This window comes from Camelus dromedarius, chromosome 3 (assembly GCF_036321535.1).
Source record: "Camelus dromedarius isolate mCamDro1 chromosome 3, mCamDro1.pat, whole genome shotgun sequence".
In the NCBI taxonomy this organism is placed as follows: domain Eukaryota; kingdom Metazoa; phylum Chordata; class Mammalia; order Artiodactyla; family Camelidae; genus Camelus; species Camelus dromedarius.
The window spans coordinates 79,883,918-79,911,642 of record NC_087438.1 but is presented as its reverse complement, the minus strand read 5'-3'; the positions used below and the strand labels follow the sequence as shown (position 1 = coordinate 79,911,642).

Below are 27,725 nucleotides of genomic sequence, written 5' to 3'. Positions count from 1 at the left end.
CTATAAAAACATTTGGCACTTATGACAAAGGTTTTTAAAGCTATAAGAGGTATTAAAACTGGGTATAACTTTGCCTTTCCACATACACCTCAATAGAATTAATGATTTCATCCTCTGCTCATTCAAAGCACTTTATACAGTTATCTTCCTCAGTCCAATGTTAGCTTGCTGCTCCCTCATTAAGTTAGTTCTTTTAAGGCTGGGACTGTCATGTACTATCTTCAAGATGCAAGACACTAGAGTACCCGACAAACCCCACCTCACGTCCCCTTCCAGCACTACCCCTTCAAGGATAAACACTATCCTGACATCCAGCAACACAGATTTAAACTGCATATAAGTAAAACTACACAGGATGTGTTCTTTTGCCTCTGGCTTCTTTCACTCAACATTATATTTCTGTGATTCATCCATGGTTTAACACAGCTATAGTTTGAATATTCTCAATAATGTATAGTATTTCATTGTATGGCCATACTACAGTTTATCCATTCTACCATTCATGGACACGTGGGCAGTTTCTATACTGGAGCTCTCATGGGTAGTATTGCTATGAACACTGCTGTCCATGTCTTTTGGTGGGCATATATCCCCAGTTAGTTGGGTATATACCTATAAGTGGAATTTCTGCATTACATGGTATACGTATGTTCAATTTCAACAAACATTTTTCCAGTGTGGACTACCAAAGCCTAATTTCTGCACTCATTCATTCATTAATTCTTAAAAAATGGTTAAGCAAAAATGTATTAAGCAAAAATGTGTTAAGGTACTGTGCTTGGCACTGGTGAAAATGGCCAGTACCAAGTTCCTGTATCTCCACAGCACTCATTCCTTCCTACATTCATTTTCCTGAATACCTAAGGTATGCCAGGCACTGTACTACATTTGGAGACCATTAGATTAAGAAAGACAAAATCCACATCCTCTTGGTGCTTACATTCTAATGTGGACACAAACAATAAACTATAAGTAATAAATTTAAAAAAAAAAAGATAGAATATGAAAGTGTAGAAAGTTCTAAGAAAAAAATGAAGTGGAATGGGGGAAAAGAATGTGGAGACAGGAAATAGGGTCCCAATTTAGATAAAATGCACAGGGAAGGTGCCCGTAAGGAGGTAAAACCTGGTTTTGAAGGAGGTGGTAATGATGAAGGTAGTGAGAGTAATCACATTAGCATATATTCTGCAAGTAGAGATAACAGGATTTGTGTTGATGAATTTCATGTGGGGTGTGAATACACTGATCATGATAGTTATTCATAAATGTTTGACTGGATGAATAACATTATCTAACAATAAGTTTAGTTTGTAGTATGATCTATTACCTGCCAACAAATGTACACTCATTTATTAGGTGGTTTTAAGGCAGTTTTCAAAGTACTGAGTACATCCTCTATAATAACACTTAGACTGTATTTCAAACCTTCCTTTGTTGCATTCCAACAATCAGTCAATAATAACTTTGTAAATAAAGAATTATTGCTCTTCCTAGAGAAAAAGATTTATAAATAACACAAATAAACATGAGTATGTCTGTATATGCATGTTTACATATATGTATATATATATAATCTTAATAACATCAAACGCTTAAGTTTAACAAAACAAGTGACTATATAAAAAGTTATTTTTTAATTAATATGTCACCATATCAGTGAATGTGTAGCTAACAATATCTTACAGAAGACTGCCGAAGAGATCAGTCAAAAAAATTTTTTTAAGTACATAAAAACAAATCCTTTAAGAGAAGCCTTAGGGAAGTTAACTGTAAACGTTTTAATGAGTGTAATATGACTTAGGGTAAAATTCCACTCCCTGTGCTGTATTACCAACTGCTACTGTATTTTTAATGTTGACTTTTTTCTGAGTGTTTTCATTTTAATTTACAACAATTCAACAGGAGAAAGGAAACCTGGGTATAGATTCAGTAATACCACCATATACTACCAAATGCTAACCACATGAATGAGAAATAACAAATAAGTCTCTTTAATTCTCTTAGTCTATTCTCTGCTCTCCAAAATGAGAAAAGTAATACTTGCATGCTACATCCTTAGAACTAAAAATCATACAGAATACTCTATAGCTTTGGTTTTGTTTTGCCAAGAAATATTATTTAGAAAACCAGCTTTAACTAACTCATTTGGCACACCACATTGGCATTTTACATGGTTAGTCGTCTGTTAAGACAACTTTTTCTCTTCTAAAACAATGAAAATATTAAGGGCGAGGTATACAAGGCCTTAGAACATACTTATTCAGAAAATTTTACATTTGATCTCTTGTTTTTATAAAGGAAGGAGGAAAATAAAGTAAAAATTTCCATACCGAATTATAAGAAGAGAGGAGAGTAGTTATTTATTAAATGAGCCAAAGTACAGCACATAATATGCTACCTGTGAGGGGGAAAAAAAAAAAGAGGTGACTTAATCAAAGGGTGATCAATGACTGTAATCTAATTGTATAGCTTTGAAAGGCTTTAAGAGTTAAGACTTGGAAGAAAGTGAATGGCTATGGGAAAGGAATCAAAGATGATCACACTAATAACACAGGAAGAGTAAGAGTCTACTAAAACAAAAGTAAAAATTTAGAAAATTACCATTCACAATAAAAGACATTCCCAAAGTATGATCTAACAAATGAGCTCAATGGAGAAACAGTACACAGTTATAACTGTAAAATACACAGTTAAAACTGTAAAAGCTTAAGAATGAAAGAGGTAACAGTTTACAAAAGGTTTAATAGAAATTGGTATGCCTCTGCATCTAAAGGATAAGACAGTGGGACAGTTCTGACAGTCCTGTTTGTTTTCAGCCACATAAACAGCCTAATGAAAGAAAGCTATACTATCCTCTACTGAGCAAAGAAATTGTTTTACTTTACTTCAATTATTAAATGCCTACCAGGCAGATTGCTATGGTCTCTTCTCTCCTAAGTGCTTATAATAATAGACAAATAATAAATAACTGAAAAGATACCAAGTAGCTGCACCTCAAGTCAATCAATCAATCAATCACATTAATAACATGTACAAGGAAGGAGTAACTGCACATTTTTTGCACAGTGTGTAACAGGGAGTCATGAATGTTACATGTATAGGAATGTCTAGTCAAGAGATGTTAAATGAGGAAGCTTCCAGGAAATGATGGAATATCAAGGACTTTTTGAAAGAAAAAAGAAAAGGTGACCACAGTGTATTTGAGAGGTTATACTAGGGGTGAGAAAGGGCACCAAAAGTGAAATAAAAATATTATAATAATAAAAATACTATAACTACACAAAGCTGGTCACATCCCTAACCAACAAGAATAGAAATAGTAGCCTATAAGTTTCCTCTCCTAACATCAGTACTAAAAGTTTTATATGCATTAGCTCATTTAATTCACACATTATCTCATTTAATGTAGGGTCGTTCTATTCATTTTAGCAAAGAGAAAATTGAAACAAATGATGAAGTGACTTGATCAACTTCACCAGGAAGTGACACAACCAAGAGTAAAACCCAGTGTGACTCATAATGGTCGGAATGATTAAAGTCTCTTATTGCTAGAGCTTTGTACCATGTCTAGCTCAGGGTAGGTAATCATTAAATAATGGCTAAAGTAAAGCATGGGAAGCAATGCTAGAGGTGGGAGATGAGAAAAGAAAAAGACTGATTTCCCCCCACCTTGACTTGAAAATAATTTAGCAATGAGATAATAACCTCAGTAAACAATCTTCAGAATTAAAACAATAAAACTTTATTGAACTTTGTTTCTAAGTTGTTTTTACTTTCAGATACTACCAACATAAGTGATGTATGCAAACTAAGTACGGAAAAGAATCAGTGAAGAGGGAATTCAAAATGTTTTAGAGAAATAAGAAACACTGAGAATAAATGGAAGCAAATACATAACCGAGAGTGTCAAGAAAATAAAAACCAAATACATGCTAAAAAAATGTCTAAACCAAATGAAAAGTCCTCAACTTTTTACAATATCTGTAACGTGAAGGTGAAAAAAAAGTAGTATAACAACTTAGTATCTTAAAAGAAGCCATCTTGATCTTGTATTTGTGTTACTTTATATTTTCCAAACTATGAAATAGAATACTATTTAGAAAGGAACATAAATATATACATACAAACACAACACACAGCATGTATATATGTGTATATGTGTATATATACATATGTGCATATACAAATACACATATTTGCATGTGTGTTTGTATATGTATATTTTTTCAACAAATCATGTTAACTGAATATGTAATTTTTTCCCCGAAAAGTCAAGTAACTGAGAAAGACTAGAAAAAAAAACAACCTAATGGAACAGAATGCTAGAATCTTTCCCTCCAGGTACAGAATGATTACTGCACTGTTTTTGGATGCCTGCAAAAATTCAGTTAACACCAGATGCTACTATAGGTAGTATGGCTAATTAAGACTTAATGTACTTTTCTGCTTCAACAATTAAATGGGAAAGACTGCAGGGAATTGTTTTGTATTGGTAGGAAAATTATATAATGGTCAGAAAAGTGAGAATAAAATTCCACGAAAAATTCTGTTTTCTTTCATTTGTTTGAGGACACTTTCATTACGAAGAATCCCCCTCCTTCCTTTTATTTGGAATTTAAAATTTATGTTGTAGGTTTTGGTGCTTTCAGAGTAGGAAGGCTCTGGATACACCAGGTGTACCCACCGTCAAGGAAACTGATGTTTAATGGAATAAAAAGAAGAGCTGCTGGAGCTTGGCAGCCATTTTATTACCATCTGATTTAACAGCATCTAACAGAGATGACAAGTTTTATCACACACCTTTAACTACTAAATTCACAAAACAAACAGAAGGTTTACCATGGGAGGTAGAGAGTGATCAGACTATATCCTCTAGTTAATCTTCCAGTAAAACAGCATGTGTTATCTAAAATTGCTATGGGAACCTGAGAGCTCATAAGAAAAATGGAGTTCTAGTTGAATGTCTTCTTTAATATCTTATACTACAACTTCTATAGTAAATACAAAGTTTACATGCAGACATTTATTATAAGCCAGATCAAACATTAACATTAAAATGGAGTACAATGATGCTAAACTTTGCAATTTAATTACGGTGCTGAATTCTTATTAAGCATATAAGCAGTTTCACTGCATGATGGTTTTGTTTGTACATTACAGTTGATTTTTAACATATTCTGTTATTCAAATGAATAAAAGGGAAGACAGATTTGTGCTCCAGTTTTCCTTCTGCCTACTATAATATAAGGTGGAGAAAGAGGGTATTTCATTAGATATTTTCTCCTCAAAAATGGCAGGTATTTCTCTAAGTATTTAGCACAAATCAGGAACCACATCCAAAAAAAATTAATAAAGAAGGTACAGAAAAGGAGGGGAGAAAATAAATGAATGTGAGATAAGAAATAATAACTTAAGCCTCACTGTAACATTTCCCTATGTGAACCACTCATTACTTTTCAGAAAAGTGTAATTTAGTGCAGTAGAAAGTGAATTTGACTGAGAGTGCAAATATTTAGCTTCGAGTCCCATCTCTGTCATTTACAAGCTGTCTAACTTTGGGTAAATCAAAAATCTGCCTGTCATTTGCTTTACAGACTTAAAACCAAACAGCAACTTCTTATTCTCTTCATTTAATGCTGCAGTGCAGTCAGGGTGTCAGTTTAGGACATTAAAATTATTTCTACAGCAACCAACCACAGCGTTTATAATTCTTTATACTGAATCAAAGGCAAGAGATTGGCTTCTGAAGGTGACCATCTACTAAAAGCACAAATCTCTAATATAGAGCAATGAGAAAACCAAAATGACCTGAAAATTAAACTGCTCCTTCTAGGCATCCTTTTCTCTCTCCAGCTGTGACTAATATTAAAGCTTTTCTCTTTCAGGGTAGCAATGGACATTTCTGAGGGTAACTTGACTTAAAGCCATAAAATGAAGTTTTAAAAAAACTAATCAAAACTGTGTGCAGGGTGTGTGTATATGTGGCTTTATACATGGAACTATGTATATATACATACACATATGCATCAAGCTAACCAAGACCATGTGTGTGAGACAGAAGAGAAGAGACAAGATACATCTGAGATCCCTCTTCACATCTCTGGTTGTCAGCTTCCCTCACAGGACAGCATCCACGGCTCTGGCTCTGCGCTGAAATGATGTGAGAATCAGGGCCTAGTACTTCAATTCTACCTCTACCACTAATTCAATATATCGCGTAGGCTAGTCATGTAATCACCCTGTGCTTCCGTACCTAACTGGATTCTACTCAAAGGGTAACTGGCTTCTTCCATGCTGGCCTTTGAATGGTCATTTACACTTTATTGCACTTTTGGATAGGTAGAAAAAGTAGCAGAACTCTTCCACAGATTTTTCTATTTCTATAAAAATAAAACTGCCCTCAACTCTACTTATAATTCTTATTGGCACAAAAGATAAAAAACCAACTGTTCACATGAAATATAATGATATTTGGGAAAGTAAAAGAAGTTGCCTAAGGTGTTACTTTCACATTAAATCTGCAGAGTACATTACCATCAAATGAATGAGGGATGAATAGAATGACCTTTTTACGGTCTCTTCCAAAACTAAAGACTCTATGATTGTGAACAAGACTCTGCAAAATGTGACAAACAACTCAACATTAAAAAAATGCCACAAATGTTTACTGCCAAAAATATAAAAAAAGGATAGATATTTGGCAGAAGCAATTATCCTTCTTGATTATATACTTCTGATATAAATTACTGACAATCTACAAAGGGAAAGCATTTATTATCTAGATGCTATTTTTGCACATTTTGAAAGACAGGAATACAGGTATAACAATAAAAGCTTTATTTAGAAAATCATCTGTCACACTAAAGCAGTATCTATTATTTCTGAGGTTTTGCTTAGTATCTCCTTTTACTGATAAATTTGAAAATCTCTGCTATCCTGTATATGTGAAGATAAAAATTCATCATTTTGAATATACTATATTAGCCATTTTTCTAATCATTATATTAGATTGTACCAAGAAATTCATACATACAGATTTAGTATTTCTATGAATAATAACAGCATGGGGAATGTTTGAATATAAACAGCCATAGATAATCTACACTATCTACAGCCATAAATAAACTTTCTTTCTTAAAAGGAGGGCCTGTACAATATCAACTCTGTAACTGACTCCTTTATATCATGTGATAATCACCTACATTAACCACAGCAGCCATGAGAGTGTTTACAGATTTGGCTATTAAGTTTTTTATACTAGAAAGTCATCATCATAGTTCTGTGTGTCTAAGGTCATTCATCCATGAATTTATTCTCATTAATAACAAAACAGTTGAATTCCCTGCCTGCTTACCATAAACACATGTCCTCATATTAAATCAATCAGCCCACTACTGTAAAGGGCCACAAGTGATGACAGGACTTTTAGAGTGAAATGTTAAACATCTGACTGCAAAAACAAAATGAAAAAGCTTGAAATTTCATCTGTGGCTTAATTAGGCTCCAAGTTAAGCAGTCTTCCCCAAAGAAACCACATGGTTATGACAGAACTCCTTATAGCCACTAGCTACCTCTGTAAATATAGTTTATTCTGCAAGGATACACTTTAATTCTAGCATTTTATTAAACAGATTCTGACTCATACTTGATTGCGTGGACCTCATAAAAGGAACAACTAAATATAATTTTAAAAAAACAACACAGCAAACAGAAGCAAATTCCACTGAAGAATGATTTATGTCACAAAAATATATTTTCTTCAAGTTCAAGAAAATTTTCCCTATATAACCAATGTTATGAATAGCAATTAGACTTTCCAGGCTCGTTTGTAAAATTTGACGTGAGTCTTAATGTAGCTGAACTACAGAACCTTTCCAATCAGGGATGGCAAGGGACAGTGCTCACGACTACTGTTGTTACTAGTGAGAACTGTAATATCCAGTAAGCTTTCACTTACTGAGTACCCACTATGTGCTAGGTATTGTGACAAATGCTTTACATGATTTGCCTCATTCAATTTTCATAGCCACTCTGTGAGAGAGAGATTATTTTCATCTTACAGGTTAAAAAAAGAAAAATCAGGCTTTGAAAAATTAAGTGGCTTGCCTAATGTCATACAGCTGGAAACTGGCAAAGTCATATCCAGGTCCATATGACTTTCAAAGCCCATGCTGTCTACCACTCTGTTATACTGCCAAGCTTCAAAATACCTACTTTCCTTTTCAGAGCCAAAATCTCCAGTCCTTCAATAAAGATGATCCCAGCTACATATTAGAAGTAACCTTTCTGATGTACTTTGCACTGGATATAAATAATTAAATCCTACCAGAAGTAGTATTTTCATCTTTTAAGAAGGAGGCAATTTAATTCAACTGATTCCAAAAATGGTATATTAGATAGTGAAACAAAAGTAGGCAGAACAGCTTGCAATGGGAAGCAGATCAACCCTAGTTGGAGAGGACATCTATACCTGCCTCACTGACATCTTTTCTTTTCTGGGGAAAATACCACAATTCTATTCAACTTGATGCTGACAGGGCTACGAATCATGTGGTCTTCCTTCCCCAAACCCTGGTGGCCAGGAGAACCGGGTGGGGCCAATACGTTTTTTGGGGTTCCCCCCTGCCTGGAGATTTTTTAAATTGTCACTGGGTAAAACAATAGTCACTCACATTTATCTGAAGTCTGGAACTAAAAGAATGATAGACATTTGGATACATGCAATCCATGGAGAGTATCTGCCAGAGAATAAAGCCAACACAGAGGAAAGCAAAACAGAGCAAGGCAAAGACAAAGTCCTGGGGATATAGATTGAACCCTTTCATCCTGCCATGACTGAGGTAGAGACTCATGTCTTGTTTCAGAGTAGCTATTAGAGTCAATAAATACTGACTGAGTAATCCGTGTTAAGTCTCCACCCAAAAGAATCCTGGCTAACATAGGTTTCGGAGAATTTGCTCTCAAAGTGATCTTCCCTCTGGAGAGTTTGCATTAGTTCTTTCCTTTACCTAGTTCAATACCCCAGGATATGGTAAGCAGAGGGAAATGAAGAGAATCAATTTCAATTTCAGGTCAAGGATGATTAGTAAAGGGAAAATACAGGGATACAGAATGAGGCTGGGGTGGTTAAAGGTAGTATTAATTTTCCTACCTAAAACATCCATGTACAAACACTGGAAATAGCATGATTCTCACCCATAAGCTCATATTTTCAGTCATGACGTTTGATAGAAAACCACAATATATAATAAGGCAGTAACAGTATAAAAAGTGCTTATTACAAATCAAGAATCCAGCAAATGTTTCTAATGTGTTTAACTTTTTAAAATACACATTTTACATGATTTAAATATTCTTTTTAAGTGTTTCTCAACTTGAGTTTTATAGATTTAAATCATACAGAAAATAAAAATGAAGCTATCGCCAAGTTTCATAGAATTTTAGGTTTGAATTTTCATGTTCCTCTCTTTCTGGATTAATTCTTCACCTTCAAGTATTAGTTGCTTTTCTTTGTTAATATCTCAGGTACAAAAGTTATATATAACTAAGATATAAATAAAAAGTTAATCTTAAAAATGTGGTGGCAATATACCATGATGCCAATTCAAGACGATTTAGCATTTACATTCCAAAGAAACTAGGACTCTTGGTTACCAATGACAGAAAACCTAACCCAGACTGGCATAAGCAAAAAGGTAATGCATTGAATCATAAAATTAAAAGTTTGTGAGTAGGCATGGCTTCAGGCATGGCTGGATTTAGGCCTCAGAATGTGTCATCAGGACTCAGTTTCTCTCTCTCCATCCTCAGTGTTGGCCTACTCAAGCTCCATGTGATATGTGAGGCTGTAGCTGCTACAGCCATCTTTCAGTACACTGATATACACTCATCCAATCTGAACCAATCAAAGTGTGTAAGGAGACACAATGTGCTGACTGCCTACATATAGGTCACATACATCATCTCTGAGTTGGTTGGTGGGTGTGGACTTACCCTAAGAACAAAGAAGGGGTGGATTCTTCAGAGGAAAACCAAATGGATGTTTTTCAGAATATCGGGAATACATGCCCAATATAAATGAAGTCTTTTCATAATAAAAATTATGTGAACAAAAAATAGCATCTACAAAAAAGTGCTTTGCAGTTTTTAGAGTGCTGGAAAAAAGAACAATTTCTTGAAAATAGTATTCTCAACTAGATTTTCATTGTTTATTTCTGATACCAATACTTAAATAGAACTAAAACTTCTATTTCCCCCTTTCAAAGCCCCTTTTACAATATTAACTGAAATTCAGGGTTTTGACAGCTGTGGCTATCAAAAAAACAGGATATATTTCCAAACAGCTAGAGATTAAGCCCAATTATTGCCACACATAATTGTCATCAGAGTTCTTGGTTGCAAGAGCAGGTGTAATCTCTGTTAAGCAAAAAGGGACACAAAAATGATGAAGCTGAAGAAACAGACCTGGGAAATAAGCTGGAACTAAAGAACACTAGGAGGCCAGGGCTGCCACCGAAATGCTGAAGGGAAGTCGGCTTAGGGCGCCTCTGCTGAGAACGCTGCCACCACCACCACTGCTGGTACCAGTACCTCCTCCGAGTGCTGCTACAGACACTAGAGGAAAGAATTTGTAACTCTTCCCTATTTCTCCGCATTGCTTTTTTTTCAGATGTGAAATTTCACTGAGAGATTTCTACCCGGTTGAGCTGTGAGAGGGACAACCTGCAGCATTCTGGCTTCCATAGGAGAAGGCCTCAAGCACTCAGAATAAACCCTAACATTTAATAAGCCCATATAATAAGAATAATGTAATTTATTATCTCGTAAAAGTATGGCATAAGTAATTATGTGGCAAATATTGTTTTTACTGTATGATTGATAGATCATCTTCATTAAAAAGAAGCACAACAAAGGTATTTCCCAAGTCACACAATTATTGGTAGAAAACAGGCAAAAACTGATTACTCTCAATCAACTCTTTTGGCTCCAATTCCAGTAGAAAGAATTCCTTAAAAATAAATCCCATCTCATCCCCTCCCTCACCAAATTTATCCTGCCTGAATAAGTTAAGTCATATAGGCTTAATAAGGCAATCAATGAACTTAGAAGACAATCAAAGCTCGACCTTCCAGGGTTGACGATGGCAAGCTGTGGACAAGTTACTTACTTCTCCACCTTGAGTGTAAATGGTCAAGTAGTCAGTCTCATTTACTGCAAAGTAAATACTAGTGTTCATCTAGGTTAGTTTCCATTACAGCTATTGGAAACCCATAGCCAATATTCTATTGTAAACTGACAGAATAATGTGTTATCTCACTCCTAAAGATTCCCATCCAGACTATGGATCTATATACTTAGAGGGAAAAACCTGTGACTTGGCTTCTATATTACCACACTGCTTTTTTGATTGCAGCGTAAAGTCCATTATTACCCTCTTAGAATTCAACCCAAGACACAGAGCTATAATTTAAAGAAAATAAAGAATAAGATATAAAGGAAGTATTTAAGAGGAAAATTTGGCTTACAACATACTGTTGTTGTTTTAATTAAAGTACAAGTTCTTGGAAGCCAGCAATTTTATTTATAAAAAAGCCTTGTTAAAATAAAATCAGATAGAATTTAATTACTACAATATGTTTCTTCAACTCAGTTAAATATAAACTACATTCATTTCTACATTTCTGTTGTGAGTTTGAATTAGAATATGCTGGGAATACAGTTACAAGTAAATGTTAATCCATGAAGTAATTAAGAGATCATTTGATCTGCTTTGCAGTGGTAGCCCAAATTCTGTCACTCTTCTTTGTCACAGTCATATGTAGATAGGGATCTTTTGTTTTTTGTCTTTTTGTTTGTTTGTTTGTTTGTTTTGTTTTTATAAATTGAAGTATAGTCAGTTACAATGTGTCAATTTCTGGTGTACAGCACAAAGTCCTCGTCATGCATATACATATATATGTTCATTTTCATATTTTTTCATTAAAGGTTATTACAAGATATTGAACACAGTTTCCTGTGCTATACAGAAGAAACTTTAAAAAAATCTATTTTTATATATAGTGGCTAACATTTGTAAATCTCGAAGTCCCAAATTTATCCCTTCCCATCCTCTTTTCCCAGTAACCATAAGATTATTTCCTATGTCTGCGAATCTGTTTCTGTATTGTAGCTGAGTTCATGATGTCTTTTTTTTTCTTTTTTCTTTTAGATTCCAATATGAGTGATATCATGTGGTATTTTCTTTCTCTTTCTGGCTTACTTCACTTAGAATGATGATCTCTAGGTCCATGCATGTTGCAATGCAAATGGCATTATTTTATTCTTTTTTATGGCTGAGTAGTATTCCATTGTATACATATGCCACAGTTTCTTTATCCAGTCATCTGTTGGACATTTAGATAAATAAAAAATTAAAAAAAAAAAAAAGAAAAAGTGTCTATGGTATGTAACTATTATGCATTATTGAGTACAGTGCTTAATAACTCTAATAGAAGAACTAATTATTTGCGCCTCCAGTTAACACTTATTACACTGCCAATGAAAAGAAGTTTTCATAAAGTTCTAGACATATTGATCTACAGAGCAGGTGGGGGGAAATACAGTTTTTCACTTATTCAGTCATTTCTTCAACAAATATTTCTTGACCTCCATACAAGTATCAGGCCCTATGACCACTGAGATCCCTACTTTCTAGAAGCTAACATTAAAAGACAAGGGAAGAAAGACATTAAATAAATTACTGCAAATGTGGCAAGTGCTACGAAGAGAAGGTATAAAGGAGAAGGACAAAGCAAGGTCAGGTCAGGTCAGGGAAAACCTCTCAGGAAATGACATTTGATAACTGAGCAGTATGCTGGAGGAGTTGGGGAAGTCAAGGAGAGTGTTTTCCAGATAGAGAAAACAAAACCTATAGAAACCCAGAGAGGCAAGAAAAAATTAAGCATACCTGACAAAATGAAGGAAGTGCATATAACTAGAAAAGAGGAGCAGAACGATGTGAATGTAAAGCTGGGGTTATGAGACTCTCTCATAAGGTGATGAGAAAGCCAATGAGCATTATTAAGCAGGAAGATAAACTTACAAAAGCAGTTTCGGTTATAGCAGAAACTGTGCTGGAGTTGTCTAAAGATCATGAAAATAAACAACTTGTTTATAAAGGTCGTGAGAAGGAGAGAAAGAGGGTGATATCTCAAATAGCAGATGGATTCATTTATTACTTTCATTTGATGGTTGGATTCATTTGAGCATGCTTAAATGTTGATGATAAGAGGCCAACAGAGAGGAAGATGGAGGGAGACAGGTCACTCATAAATGGAAGAGAAGGAACTCAGAGCTCAGGAAATCACTAGGCAACTTATCAGCCAGTATGTTATGTTCTCCAGCAATGCTTGACGGCAGAGTAAAGCCAGACAGATTCACTCAATAGTCAGAATTCTTAGTGGTGGTGCAAGGAAGTCTAGGTGGGAAAGAACTTTAGGATACTGTAGAGAGAGTAAATGATGGATTAGAGTGCATGGATAAAGAGGAAAATAAAAATAGTAACAATCAATTAAAGAGATCTCAATAAAGGCAAATAGAGGAAAGTAATCAGAGGCAAATGTCTGTATTTGTTATTTCAAAGTTGGAAAATGTCTGATGATGGCTCAAAATACACCTCTGCAATGGGTGGAGATCAATGTTAGAGCTAAGTAGGTCAAGGAGCTTTTCCACCAACAGCCCCCTCTTTGCATAGGACTCTTGTTCTTTTGTGATGTTCTGTTGGGTTAAGAACTCTAACAAGGCAACCTGGAAAACTCCTCCTTCCTCCCTGCCACATCAAGGCCAAAGAGAAAGCAAAGTGGGACCTGAGAGAAAGGGAAGACAAGGAATAGTGTGCCTGAGCCTGCTTTTCGTTTTCCAAACTTTTTTTGAAAGACACAGATCCTTTTGTTCAATCAATATCTACCATGGAAACACAAAAGGTAAAACAGGAAAGTACAGCTGGAAGCAGGATCGGAGGCCTTTAAACTCCCCTTGCCCCATCTCCATCTTCCCATAACCTTGTATCTAGCAGCCACCTAGGACTTCGGAGCACAAACTAACCTTTTGTTTGAAACGAACAAAAAAGTAAAAATTCCATACACGTCCTTGCTGGCATCATTGTGATGGATCACTTAGGTTGAGACAATATAGAGATCCGTGGGCACAAAGCTCTAGCAAATCATGAAGAAACTGTTTTACATCTCCCTCTCCACATTTAGCAATAGGATCTATTTGTCTTTGGAGAAAAACCTGTATGTACCGAAGTTTCATTAGGAATTCTGTGTATATAATTGCATTCAATTCTCTCAAAATTCTTGTGAATAAATCATATCATTTCCATTTTGCAAAACAACAGTTGAGACCCAAAGAAGTCAAGTAACTTGTCCACAGTTACAAAGCTAATAAGTGAAGGGGTGAGAATTCAAAGCATCTGATCCCAAAGCCCCAAAGTCCATTACATCACATTGCCTCCAAGTTCATAAATGCTACACTGTTCCTCTATTATCATTTATATATAAAATTCTCTGGCTAAAAGCCCATAAAATGTTTTCTCATACAAACATTAAAAACAGCTCAACCCTTGAGAATTATCATGTAATTTTTGGGGGGGGGGGGGGTAAAAGTGCATAACACAGTCATTCTAACAGATCTCGGCTCAATCTATTTTCTTTTGGTAAATAATGGTTCTCTCTGCTGCTGCTAGAATAAAACTTGATGTTGCCTCTTTAGTGTTGATTATGTCCTAGTTCTGCATCTACATGATTGGTGAGGTTCTATCCTAGGAGTTAGGCTAAACCAGTATTATTAACCCAGAAGTGCTGGCTGGAGATGAAACCCCAACCACTAAACGTAAAGGTAACACAGGTCATGGAGACAAATATTTGAGAAAATAATCACTGAATAACAGGCCATGAGAAAAAGGAGCCCAAGTTAATTTTAATTATTCTAGAGGAAAGTTAATTTTAATCAAGAGCTTCAGGGAAAAAAAAAAAGTAAGATGCATAATTAAGAAAAATAAAGTAAGTATAGATACATAATTAGAAAGTGAATACAAAAGAACATGCTAGACTAAAAAAAATAGAAAACTATGAACCAGATAGGAATATCTGTTGTTCTTCTACACGTGACTAGAGTTAATAAGTACATCTACTGACCTTTAAAAATAAATCCAAGTAAAATGAGGCCCTGGGATATCTCATCATCCATAAAACTGCTTTCACTAGTCATTTATAGTATCTGTTCTCAAAAGCATCATGAACACAATCCTTTCATGTTTGGAGTTTAGAACACAGTCAACTGTAGATTATTAACCATAAACAGGAGACTGATCAAAATAATTAAAATCCACACAAATTCTGAAAGAAATTTGTATTTGACCTAAAATAACACCAATCTCCTCTGTCATGCATGGAAACACATAATCTCACAAATATTCTACCCCCATTTCCGATCAGCACTAACACTATTTAGGTATAGCCCTATTACTGTTTAATATTCAAATGCAGTAACGGTAGAGACATCTCTCAGGTACCACAGATGAACTACTTCGCAGTTATCAGCTTTGCAGAAAATCCAAAGCTGAATGTAAAATTCCTATTCATTCATTCATTCATTCATTCAACAGCTATTTACTGAATGCTTACTTGTGTCTGGCACTGAGGTAACTACACTGGTGAACAAAACACCAATGTCTATTTCTTTCAAACAGCGTTCTCTCAGAGCAGAACTTACTTCTGAAACAAAGTCACAAGTTTAAATTGAACACTGCTTGGAATCTTTTTACCTTTATTAAATTCAAGGAGGCCTATAATTCACTTTCATAAGGATACGGATTATTTAAACCCCTCCAACAGTCCCTTGGAGGTCTGGGAAATATCACATAAAAAATAAAAACAAGATTGACTTTCATTTTAATGAGTTCATATTCTATGTAGTCATTGAAACTTAAGGGCACTGAGCTAGCTAAATCCAGATTTTTAAAACTACTTCAGGCATTCAAATTGTATTCTCAAGTAGTATGCTAAGATGTTTAGATTTTAGGTCCTTGAAATTGCTTTTTTGTTTAACTCTGACATTGTCCCTTTAGTCTCCCCTATGAATTCCAACATTCCACATTTCAACTATGATGTTATATATTCTATGTCTATGGTCATTATTTTCTATATTCATCAATGAGCCAACGGCCATTCTCACCAACAATGTATCTTCATGATTATGTAATTAACTTATTATTTTCACTTACCTTCTGGACAACCTGCCTTTTTCCACTTGGCTGGAATTTTAATCTCTTCTTACTTGACTTTCTAACTTTTTAATCTTTGTGGGTATCAACATTAGTTTAAACCCCCAAATAGATTTTTCTTTTAATCCTTGGTAGCCTTGGTGTTTTCCCTAGAATACTGTTTTGTTTCTCTAAATTTCATTAACATCCAAGCAATCTCCTAAATTTCTTCGCAATAATAAGTTTCCTCTCTGTGTAATCTTAACTTTAATACAGTAACAATTTTAATCACCTTAACTGACTGCTTCTTTGGCCAAACTCGAAACACAGCTGAGCTCCCCTTGACCCTACATACATACACACACACACACACACACACACACACACCCCTCTTTCCATTTCTGTAAATAATACTATCATTCATCTATTTACACAAACCAGAAACCCAAGAATTACCCTTAATTTCTCTCCTCTTTCTCCTTCACCTCCCTCCCCAACTCCTCAAACTTATAAGCAGGCTATCTACTTTCAGGTCCTAAAATAAAGATTTTTCATCTTGCCTCAAGGGCCATAAATATTTAATTGTCTCTACTAAAATAATACTTTCCCCTCCTCCTCTTAATAGGCCTCATTCCTTCTCTTTATTGGGTTTCAACTTCAATGTCATCTCTTCAAAGCCCACCATCACTAACAGGGTTTGGTCTCTGACCTTCTCAATCTTCTTCCCCTTGTGTGTGCCCTTCACGTGACACACTTCAACTCCAAGGACATGATTTGCCTGTTCACCAGTTTGTCTATATGTGGCCCCCAGGAGAATGTAAGCTCTACAAGAGCAGGAGCTACATCTGTCTTACTCTTTATTTTCAGCTGTAAATACGCCTGGCACATATTACATATTTAGTAAATATTTGCTGAATAAATGAATAAAAATAATGGGAAGTTTTGATGAAGAAATGGTGAGATGCTGGCCAATTTTATAACATACTACCACTGTGGGAAACAAGACCATGGGTACCAGAAGTTAAAGATCATTTTTTTAAATTAAAAAATCTTCCTTCTCACTCTTACCTTGATGACTTCAAATGGGGCTACCAAGATCTGTAACAGTGGTTCTCAAAGTGTATTCCTGGACCAGCAGCCTCAGGATCACAGTGCCTTTTCAGAATGATGGTTCTCTAAAAATATTTGTTGAATTCAATTGAACAGACTTCCTATTATTATTTCCTTCTTTCTTTATGCAGATTTTCATTAACTACTCTTTGTATCTTTTAAAATCGTGCCTCAGAAGTAATATGTACTGTACTGAGGTTTAACCTACTCTGACTTCTACTGATTTCTTTCATGTTAGTTCCAAATCACAAACTTAGCTTCAATGTCCTTTATATTGCTGTTTCATACAATTTCAAAAGATGGAAGATACAAAGCAGAATCTTTGTCTGCAAAAAGGACACATTTCCAAAGATGTCAATTTATCCAAAAGAGAGATAAAATTGAGAAATAATACAAAATTGTGATTAAAATGGATTAATGGCAAGAACAATAAAATTTTTAAACAAACATTTCTCCATTTTCTATTCAAAATGACAACAAAAAGTTCTCTCTTGTATGACAAGAAATATAATCAGTGGCTGATAGGATACTACAATATACATAATCCCCCTAAATGTCCCAAATCAAAAGGACTGATTTTATGAAAACAGTTTAAAAAAAAACTCATTTTTTTTTAGTCAGGAAAATTTGTCTTCTTTTTATTTTAGTTTTATTACATTTATTTTTCAAACAAACTTTAAGATTAGAGCCCACAAAAAGATAAAAGCTCATGATTTCTGAAACACTTATGAATTACTAGCAGAAAATGTCACAAGCTGTACTCTCATTTACTTAAGTATTATTTAAAATGTGAGGGGCCACTAGAGCCTTGTATGAAAAAGTAAATCCATTATTCCAGAATAATACAGGGCAAAAATGGAACTAGAAAATTAGTGCCCATTTCTTCTATTTTACTCTTTTTTCAGTGGAATTTGGTGTTAAAAAAAATCATTCTAAGCAATGGAGCACTGACAATTACAAATTCATTATATTATTGCTATTAGATTTAAACCACATCCACACTGGTTTTTATAAAGCTGAATATAAGTAGCCTTCCACCTAAAAATGTTTATTCACAGAAAAATGTACACAGATAACCTGTCAGTCTCTAAATGTACACAACAGGTACAACTGATCATTAATTCTAAATCAAAACACAAAAACTTCATTACTGACTGTCCAAAGATACAGTAAACTCTCAAACGAAAACCTAAAATTCTATTTTAGATTAAATGTTAATACATTTACAACAAGCCTTCATTAGCACTCAGCAGTAATCCTTTTAATATCAAGAACAACAAGAAAAGCTTCCTTGGCCCTTATTCTTTGAATTGAAATCTATTTAATTATATGTCAAAGCTCACTCACCACCATACAGCCTGCATATAAACACGCATCAAATTTAACTGCACTATGACTCTATTGTACTGCTTTACCCCAAAATCCACCTTTCAGGTATCATCCATTAGTTTCTTTTTTATGTTTCAGAGCCAGTGGCATTCCTTTATTCTCAGTAGATTCTATAGACTTACTTATCTTACAAGGTTGATTGAATATACTGCATGTCAAGCACTGGGCTAAGCTGTTTATTGGCTCTAATTAATGCTCACAGTAACTCTTACCCAAAATGTAGGCAGTGGTACTATTCCATTTTACAAATGGGAAAAATCAAGTCATAACCAAGATGAATTATTCAATATAACAAAGCTAACGGAGGTAGACGATGAACTTCAACCTAGATCTATGGGACCAATGTCTATGGTGCTCCCAACTATTTCCCCACCACACATATTTTTATTCATTCTTTTCGGTCTCCTTCTTAGCTCCTTTACTTCCCCCTCTACCTTTCAATTATAGGTAACATCTTCAAGACTATTTCTTGTACTCTTATTCTACCCCTATTTCTTTAGTAAGCTCATATATCCTGACAATTTCAGCAAGATAGGTCATATACATGAGATTCTAAAATCTGTACTTTGGGCCTTTCACTTTAGTGCTGTATTTCTAAATCCCCAAGGGATATATTCAGTTCGATAACCTAATACTAAGACCAAACTCAGTACAGACGATTTCCAAAATCATTTACAACTTAATCTTAATTTCACACAAAAAACTCAGTTCGTCTTAGTCCTCATCCAACTGATTTTATTTGTCCACGGAAATACTGTTCTTCTCTTCTTCCCTTCATTTTCCATATAAAACTAAAATCTAGTCCTATTGCTTTTCCCCCTAGATGTGCCTTGTGGGTTTGAATTTTCTACTTCATTCCTAGTACCACAACCTGATAACCCAATTTACCGTGTCTTCCTCCCCTGCTATTACCTTACTGCAATCCTTCAGGCTCACCATCACAGACTGATCTTCCCCAAATACAATTTTAACCAAGTCATTCTGTTTGAGAAATCTGTAAAAGTAGGCCAGTGCCAACAACATAAAATCTACATGGTTTGCAAGGATCTCCTCAATCTAACCCCAGGTTACTAACAATTGCTACTACATGCCTTCTACTCTCATTCGGCTCATCCTTTACCCTCCCCAAGTCTTCTAAGAGCTCTCCCTTCCCCACCATGTATCCACACTTGTCACCATCTCACTTCTTCCACATGTCCTGAATCCAGCCCACCTCATACAGGCTCTCAGTGCTTACAAACAGAAAGTACTCAGCTACAGTCAGGAAACATGGGTTCTAACGCTGGTTCTGACATTATCCAGTAGTGTGACTCTGCGCAGATTTCTGAGGTAACAACTAGTCCAGATTGTTGTTTCTTCATCAGTAAAATGAGATACTGAATCAGATTAATCTCTAAAATTTTATTTGGCTTAAAATTTTTTAAATTCCAACAATATCTATTGTCTTACTACTTTAATGCTTAATCATACGTTAAAGGTTTTTATCTATATTCAATCTTCTTTACTAGATTATAAAGTTCCTGAGGATAAATATTATGTATTATACATTTTTGCAAACTCAACAACACATAGCATAGTGTTTGATAAGTAGATTAAATACCTGTGACTGATTAATTCTGACGACTCCTGTTTACGACAAAATCAATCAAGATAAATACAGGAATACCCTTTTAAGTAATCAAGCCTTAAAATAATTTCATAATTTTCAAAATCACGAAATTAGGGTATGTGGGGAAGTTTTATTCTTCCTTTCCTTTTCTTTTATTTTCTCCAAGTAGCACAAGATAAAACAGGATCTGAGAACTGGTTTTCAGGAAGCCCATAAAAACATATTTGCTAATGCTTAGTTATAATCAGTATTTCAGAAAATTTTCTGTGGAAAGAGCGGCAAACTCTAGCTCAGCTCTTTTAGGAACTTCTATAGCAAAACAGTGTTCATTTTATACTGGTCCCCTTTCAGTTATTTTATTTTGTTTATGGGGTTATAAAATTACATGGATAAACATGGAGCCAGAATTATATTTAAAAACATGTTTACTTTGTATCCGTTTAACATAAGAGTATCTGAAACCCATGTCTCTGGTCCAGAAGCATTACAGAAGAATACACTGCAGCTAATGCACCTGAATGATTAAGACATACAGTATTATGCTTTCTAACTCTTAGGAATGGAAGATGTTTCCATGAATACATTCTAGTGGCTGTTTTCATCAATTGTACCTGACTATACCTGAGAGTAAGTTAGGGCATCAAACTTTGAGTTAAAATCTTATTATCAAACCAGTTTTCCTTAAGGCTACTAGGAAAAGCAGAATCAACTGTAAAAGGCCTTGTCCAGGGTAGAAAACAAACTTTGCCAAAGAGCCTGAATTTCCTGGTACTATAATTTTCAGTGTTTCTTAGGAATTAGGATGGTATAATTTTTTCAGAGAAAGGAACTCAAAAATGGGGCATCATCATCCATATTATATTTATGTGCCAACTTAAAAAAAATTATAATTAAACTTAAAAGCTTTTTCACAGCAAAGGAAACCAATGGCAAAATGAAAAGACAACCTACTGAATGAGAGAAAATACCTGCAATGATATGACCAATTAAGGGGTTAATACACAACACATATAAGCAGCTCATATAATTCAACATTAAAAAAGCAAATAACCTGATTGAAAAATGGGTGGAAGAACTTAAAAGACACTTTTCCAAAAAGGAAATGCAGATGGCCAACAGGCACACAAAAAGATGTTCAACATTGCTAAACATCAGGGAAATGCAAATCAAAACCACAATGAGATATCACCTCATACCTGTCAGAACGGCTATTATCAAAAAGAACAAAAATAACAAATGTTGGCAAGGATGTGGAGTAAAGGGAAACCTTGTACTCCCTTGGTGGGAATGTAATTTGGTGTAGCCACTATAGAAAACAACATGGAAGTTTCTCAAAAAACTAGAACTAGAACTAGCAGATGACCCAGCAATTCTACTCCTGGGTATATCCAAAAGAAACAAAAACACTAATTTGAAAAGATACATGTACCCTAATGTTCATAGCTTCATTATTTACAATTGCCAAGCTATGGAAACAACCTAAGTGCCCATCAACAGATGAATGGATAAAGAAGATGTGGTGTATACATATATGCATACACAATATATACAATGGAATACTACTCAGCCATGAAAAAGAATGAAAATTTTCCATTTGCAGCAACATGGATGGACTTGGAGGGCATTATACTAAGTGAAATAAGTCAGATAGAGACACAAAAATACTATATGATATCATTTATATGTGAAATCTAAAAAATACAACAAAACTAAACAAAAACAAAAAAGAAGCAGACTCATAGAGAACTAGGGGCCACCAGAGGCTGAGGGAAGGGGACAGGGGCAATATAGGGGTGAGGGAAATAAAGAGTTATTATGGGATTATATGAAATCATGTGTGTTAAACTTCTGAAAATTGTAAAGTATTACAGAAGTCAAAAAAATCTTTCATTCACTATAAAAAATCAATTAAAAAACAGATATACAGGGCAAGATTTATGAACCCTCACCCCTCAAAAAAGTTCTGATTGGCAGTAAAAACATTTCTATATTTTTCTACTTTAATATTTAAATATTGATGGCAGATATATAAAAACTTGGTGTCTAAAAGTATAGTAAATAATTACAAGTGGTCCCTGAATTGTGGGTAACTCTTGCTTTGGAATTGGGTGAAAAAAAGGAATTATAAATATGCACACATAGGTGTGTGTAAATGTGCATATGCAAACATTAAAAACATACATGTGGGGATATCTTCAGAGAGTGCAGCATAGGGTTAACTATATATTATATAACTATTGTATTTCATTTAATATGTGACAATTTTGTAATAATTTTATAATTAATTCAAACATTTGACATACCCATTCACTTTAAAAAAGTATTTAAATAAGTTTTGTTTAGGGTTTCAGTCTTACTAAGTAATGACAGAACCTTAGATGTGGAAGAGTATCGAGAGTCAGATCTAACACAATGTCACACAGTAAGAGCTCAATAAATAAATATTTATGTACTTGATTTTTAATACTAGGAAGATTAAGGGAAGATAAGCCAGAAAGAAGTGCTTTCTAATTTCAACTCCATCACTCATTTAAGCATCTGGCTCCTTTTCACGTCATTTTCCTCATCTCTCACTTGCTTTACCTATGACATAGCAATATACACTTAAGCATCAGGAAAGCAGAAGAACTACAGAAATGAAGGAATTACTTCTTTTACAGATATAAACACACAGAACTTCTACAATTCTCAGTTATAGCATGTACCTTTCTCAATTTTTTTTTTAAGTTATGGCAGGTGATCATGTTATTTCAATAAAAAACTATTTAAAGCCAAGCATGCATAGATACAGTTTGTTTATTCATCCAACAAACATCTAGCACCATTATGTGCTGTGTGGTACATGAAATACCAAGGGTAAAAAGATGGATAGGGTTCTATGGCCTGAGTGTTTATGCCACCCCCCAAATGTATATGTTGAAATCAACCCTCTCAGGTTCTCCATCTCCATTAGGATTCTATATCCACAAGTCTGTATCTGATCGCCTGGCTGTGGCCCTCCCAGTGCAGACATTGTGCACTCTGGACCTCATGCTGCCATCCACCAGCCTCAGTTCAACCATGCCCAGAAGGGTGTCTTCTGCTTGTCCAGCAACTGTGGACCAAATCTGGTGCCAGTTACCCAGCAAACTTAACCATCCAGTAGATTCAATCACATCATCTCGAAAATGGTGTGAAGTCTAACGTTGGAGAGTCAGATGGGTGTCTTCCTAGTTGTTCCTCCTCCAATACTCTCCTTCAGCCCTAGGGTGTCTAGTACACCTCTCTTTAGATTTTTATAGATACTCACCTATAATAATTACAATTTTTTAATATTAAACTTCCCCTGTCTGAATTACTTTGTGGTTTCTGTCTCCTGGTTTGACCTAGAAAAATACTGGCAACAGTAGTCAAAAATAAGTAACTCATTACTTGAGAATGAATAACACGAGAACTAATAACCAGGTAGTTCTTTTACAAATAATAAAATGAGGAAATGAAAGGAAATCATCTACTAAGAGTCCAACTTTATAGGACCTATCAGAAAACAGAATTTAAGGCTCTAGAACAAGAACTTGAGATATATAACAATATTTAAAAATACTAGAAGAGAATCACAAATGAAGCTGAGCTTAAGTACCTAGAAATAAGGAAATACAAAATTAAAGGCCTCAGAAGGGCTAATACTGGCAATTTGCCAATTCGGTGAATGTTAGGTTAAATACTTATGGTTCTATTTGTTAAAGCCTAGAGTAGAGTAGAACGGTGAAAAAGCCCAGAAAGCCAGCAAAGTCAAGGTGAGATTCAAACTCAGAACAACCTGCTTTCAGGTCCATTCTTCTCCCCGTTCTTGTTGGGGTTTTTTAATTGTAATAAGATACACATAATACAAAATTTACCGCTTAAACTATTTTGAAGTGTACAGTTCTATGGCTTTAAGTACATTCACACTATTATGCAACCATCACCACCATCCATCTCTAGAACTTTTTCATCTTCCACAAATGAAACTCTGTACCCATTAAACACTAACTCCCCATTTCTGACAGCCCATGGCAACCACCATTCTACCTCCTGTCTCTATGAATCTGACTACTCTAGGTACCTCAAATTAGTGGAATCATACAATGTTTGTTCTTTTGTAACTGGCTTATTTTGCTTAGCACAGTCTTCAAGGTTCATCCACAATGTAGCATGTGTCACAATTTCATTTCTTTGTAAGACTGAATAATATCCCATTGCATGCATATACTATACTCTTTTCCTTTCATCTGTCAACAAACACTTGGGCAGCCTCCACCTTCTGGCTACTGTGAACAACGCCACTATGAACATGGGTGTACAAATATCTGTTGGAGTCCCTGCTTTCATTTCCTCCGGGCACTTACACAGAGGTGTAACTGCTGAATCATATGGTAATTCTATGTTTAATTTTTTGAGGAATCACAATATCATTTTCCACAATGGCTGCACTACTTCACATTGCCAGAAGCAATCCACTAGGATGCTCATTTTTCTTTTCATGCTGCCCCTATTCCGGTGACATGTACTTTACTGTGTTTTCACATAGGAACATGTACTTAAAACAATTCATTCATTCAATTCATGTGTAGTTCTTTACTGAACAACTATTACATGTTAAGCACTCTTCTAGCCCCTGTGACTACAGCAGTGAAAAAATGCCACTGCCCTTATGGAGTTTATGTATCAGTGGGGTGATACAGACACACAAGAAAGAAACATACATATATATATGTATATCAGATAATGGTAAGCTCAATAAAGACAAATAAAACAAGGTAAGGATATAGGAAGTAATGGGCAAGTGTTTTATAAGGGGTAGTAAGATATTTCTCTCTGAATGATGACATTTAAGAGGCCTGGGGGAAGTAAGGAAACAGCTATGAGAGACTGAAAAGAGCAAAACAGCAAGCCAGTCCTCCATGTCTTCTAATCCAGCAGGCTGTATTCTATCTCATCTGCCATAAAACACAAGCATTTTTTAAAAACAGTTAACCTACTATTTTAAATGGTTTAAATGAATTTCAAACTTTCAGTAAACATTTAGAATTTAGCCATTTCATTATAGAGAAGTTAAAACAGGACACATCAACAGGCTTAAAGGAAGATAGCTAGTTTTGATAAACATTGAGTCAGAGTGGCTACTATTTTGGGGGTAAGCAGAATGGTTAGGAAAGGGTTTCTGTAAACATAGCAACAGGCAAGTGAGAGAGACAAATTATCCAGGTAAATCCTGAAGTCATCCTTAATGACTCGCTTTCTCTCACACTTGAGCCAACAAATCCTACCATCTTTATCTTCAAAGTATCCTAGAGTCTCCCTTTCACCACCTCCACCACTGTCTAAACCACTATCATCTCTTGATTGAATTACTGTAAAAATCTACTAATTGGTTATTCTGCTTCTACCATTGCTCTTCTGCAACCTGTTCTCTGTATGGCACCCACAGTGAGCTTTATAGACTATAATCCAGATCACACACATCAACTGTTCAAAGTCCTCCACTCAGAGTAGAATTCAAGTTTTTACCGAGGCCAGTAAGGCACTACAGGATTCCTGGTCCTCCCTCTCCCATCACTACTCTCACCTTATCATGTGAAATTCTCTTCCCACACACATCTACCCCGCCACAGTAGTCTCTTTGCTATTCTGGGAATACTACAAACACATTTTCATCTCAAGGCCTTTGCACTTGCTGTTCCTGTTTACTGGACTGTTCTTCCTCAAGACATGCACACCTCTTTCAGGTCTCCAGCTGGATACTGCCTTATTAAACAGAAAGGCCTTCCCTATTTGAAATAGTACCCCATTATTACTCTCTGTCTCCATAGTAGTCCACTTCGTTTTTCTGCGTAGCATTTATCACGACCTGATAGAATATATACTTGTTCAATCTGTTTATGTTCTTTCTCCACCCACCAGGATGAAATACCTAAGAGGACAGGGACTTTGCTTTGATTACGACTATATTCCCAGTACCTAGCAATGCCTGGCCCACAGTAAGCTTTCAATAGATGTGGATGAATGAAGAAATGAATGAATGAATTCTTATTACTAGTATAATGTCCTCATTCCAGGGGAGAGGGAAAAACAGTTTAAAAATGCATCAACAAGGAAACTAACACCCAAAGCTTTGGTTTCTTCAGTTAGCATATACAATTCTATTTGTATTTGTAATAAATATGTCTATAGTAGGTGGATGACTTATGAAACTACAACTCCTCCACTGAAAATAAAGAACTGACTAGAACTTTGGGAAAGATTTCTGATTATAGCTAGAAAGATGAAAGTTGAAAGCTACTGAAAATTAAGGGCAAGGAGGGAGGGTATAGCTCAGTGGTAGAGTGTGTGCTTAGCATGCACGAGGTCCTGGGTTCAATCCTCAGTACCTCTATTAAAATTAATAAATAAATAAACCTAAATACCACCACCCCACCAAACAAAAATAGTGAAGGGAAAACACCAAGTACTTCATTATCTAGGATGCAAATTCGTTTTTTTAAGCTATTCACAATGTGATGGCTGAAAATAGCCATTATTCTTCACATATATCTATGCTAACTATATAAATTAAATTGTATGATCCAGCCCACAAAGCAAAGTAAAAAGTCAAAATGCTCAAAGTCAAGAAACTCCAAAGTTTCTACTCTATACAAATATTAACTTGCTTAACTATGGCATTTTAAAGGCACATTTAACAGGAAAACTGAAAATTACTACACTCATAAGAATAATGCTGAAATATGGTAGCTATAAGAAGTATAACTCAGGAATTTCCTGATTTATAAGAAATACAGCTTAATACCAAAGCTTTTTGCATTTGTAAACTACCTTAAAAAGGCAATAAATGGAGAACAAGAGGCAGTTGTCAGATAAATTAAGATTATATGACTTTGTCTTGACCCTAACTCATTATCTGAATATTTTCATTATATATTAAAAGGGGAGGAGGGTACAGCTCAGTGGTAGAGTGTGTGCCTAGCAAGTACAAGGTCCTAGATTCAATCCCCAGTACCTCCATTAAAAGATAAACAAATTAAAGAACCTAATTACCTACCCCCTTAAAAAAAATTAAAAAAAAAAAGAATGCAAAAGAAGAATATATATATTCATTTACATTATTATGAACCTCAATGAAGAATACAATACTGTCACAATTTTAGGTAGTTTAAATTTTACAAGCTTTACAAGCGCAAAAGACAAAGATTCAACTATATTACATAAAATTATTAAAGACGTTCTCTCATTAATTCAATTTATGTATTATTTGAGTTTTTACAAGAGTAACACTGAAATATCATTATTAAACAATTTTTCAAAAAGTTAAAAAGCATAGAGGGTTCAAGCTCTGAAGTCTCACTATTCCAAATGCAA

The 27,725-nt window shown here is 34.9% G+C and overlaps 1 protein-coding gene across 6 annotated transcripts in view; it reads right to left on the bottom strand.

Annotated features, from left to right (window-relative positions):
* COMMD10 (COMM domain containing 10) overlaps nucleotides 1-27,725 on the bottom strand; it is a 161,136-nt gene that overhangs the window by 72,627 nt on the left and 60,784 nt on the right. Inside the window, exon 6 of one of the 6 annotated variants that reach the window (XM_031448858.2) lies at nucleotides 17,186-17,418. The exons of the other annotated variants lie outside the window; for them this stretch is intronic. Coding sequence (XP_031304718.2) covers nucleotides 17,332-17,418 — 87 coding nt within the window. The 3' untranslated portion in view covers nucleotides 17,186-17,331. Of the gene's footprint in view, nucleotides 1-17,185; nucleotides 17,419-27,725 lie in introns of those variants that run through there. 6 annotated transcript variants of the gene reach the window in all.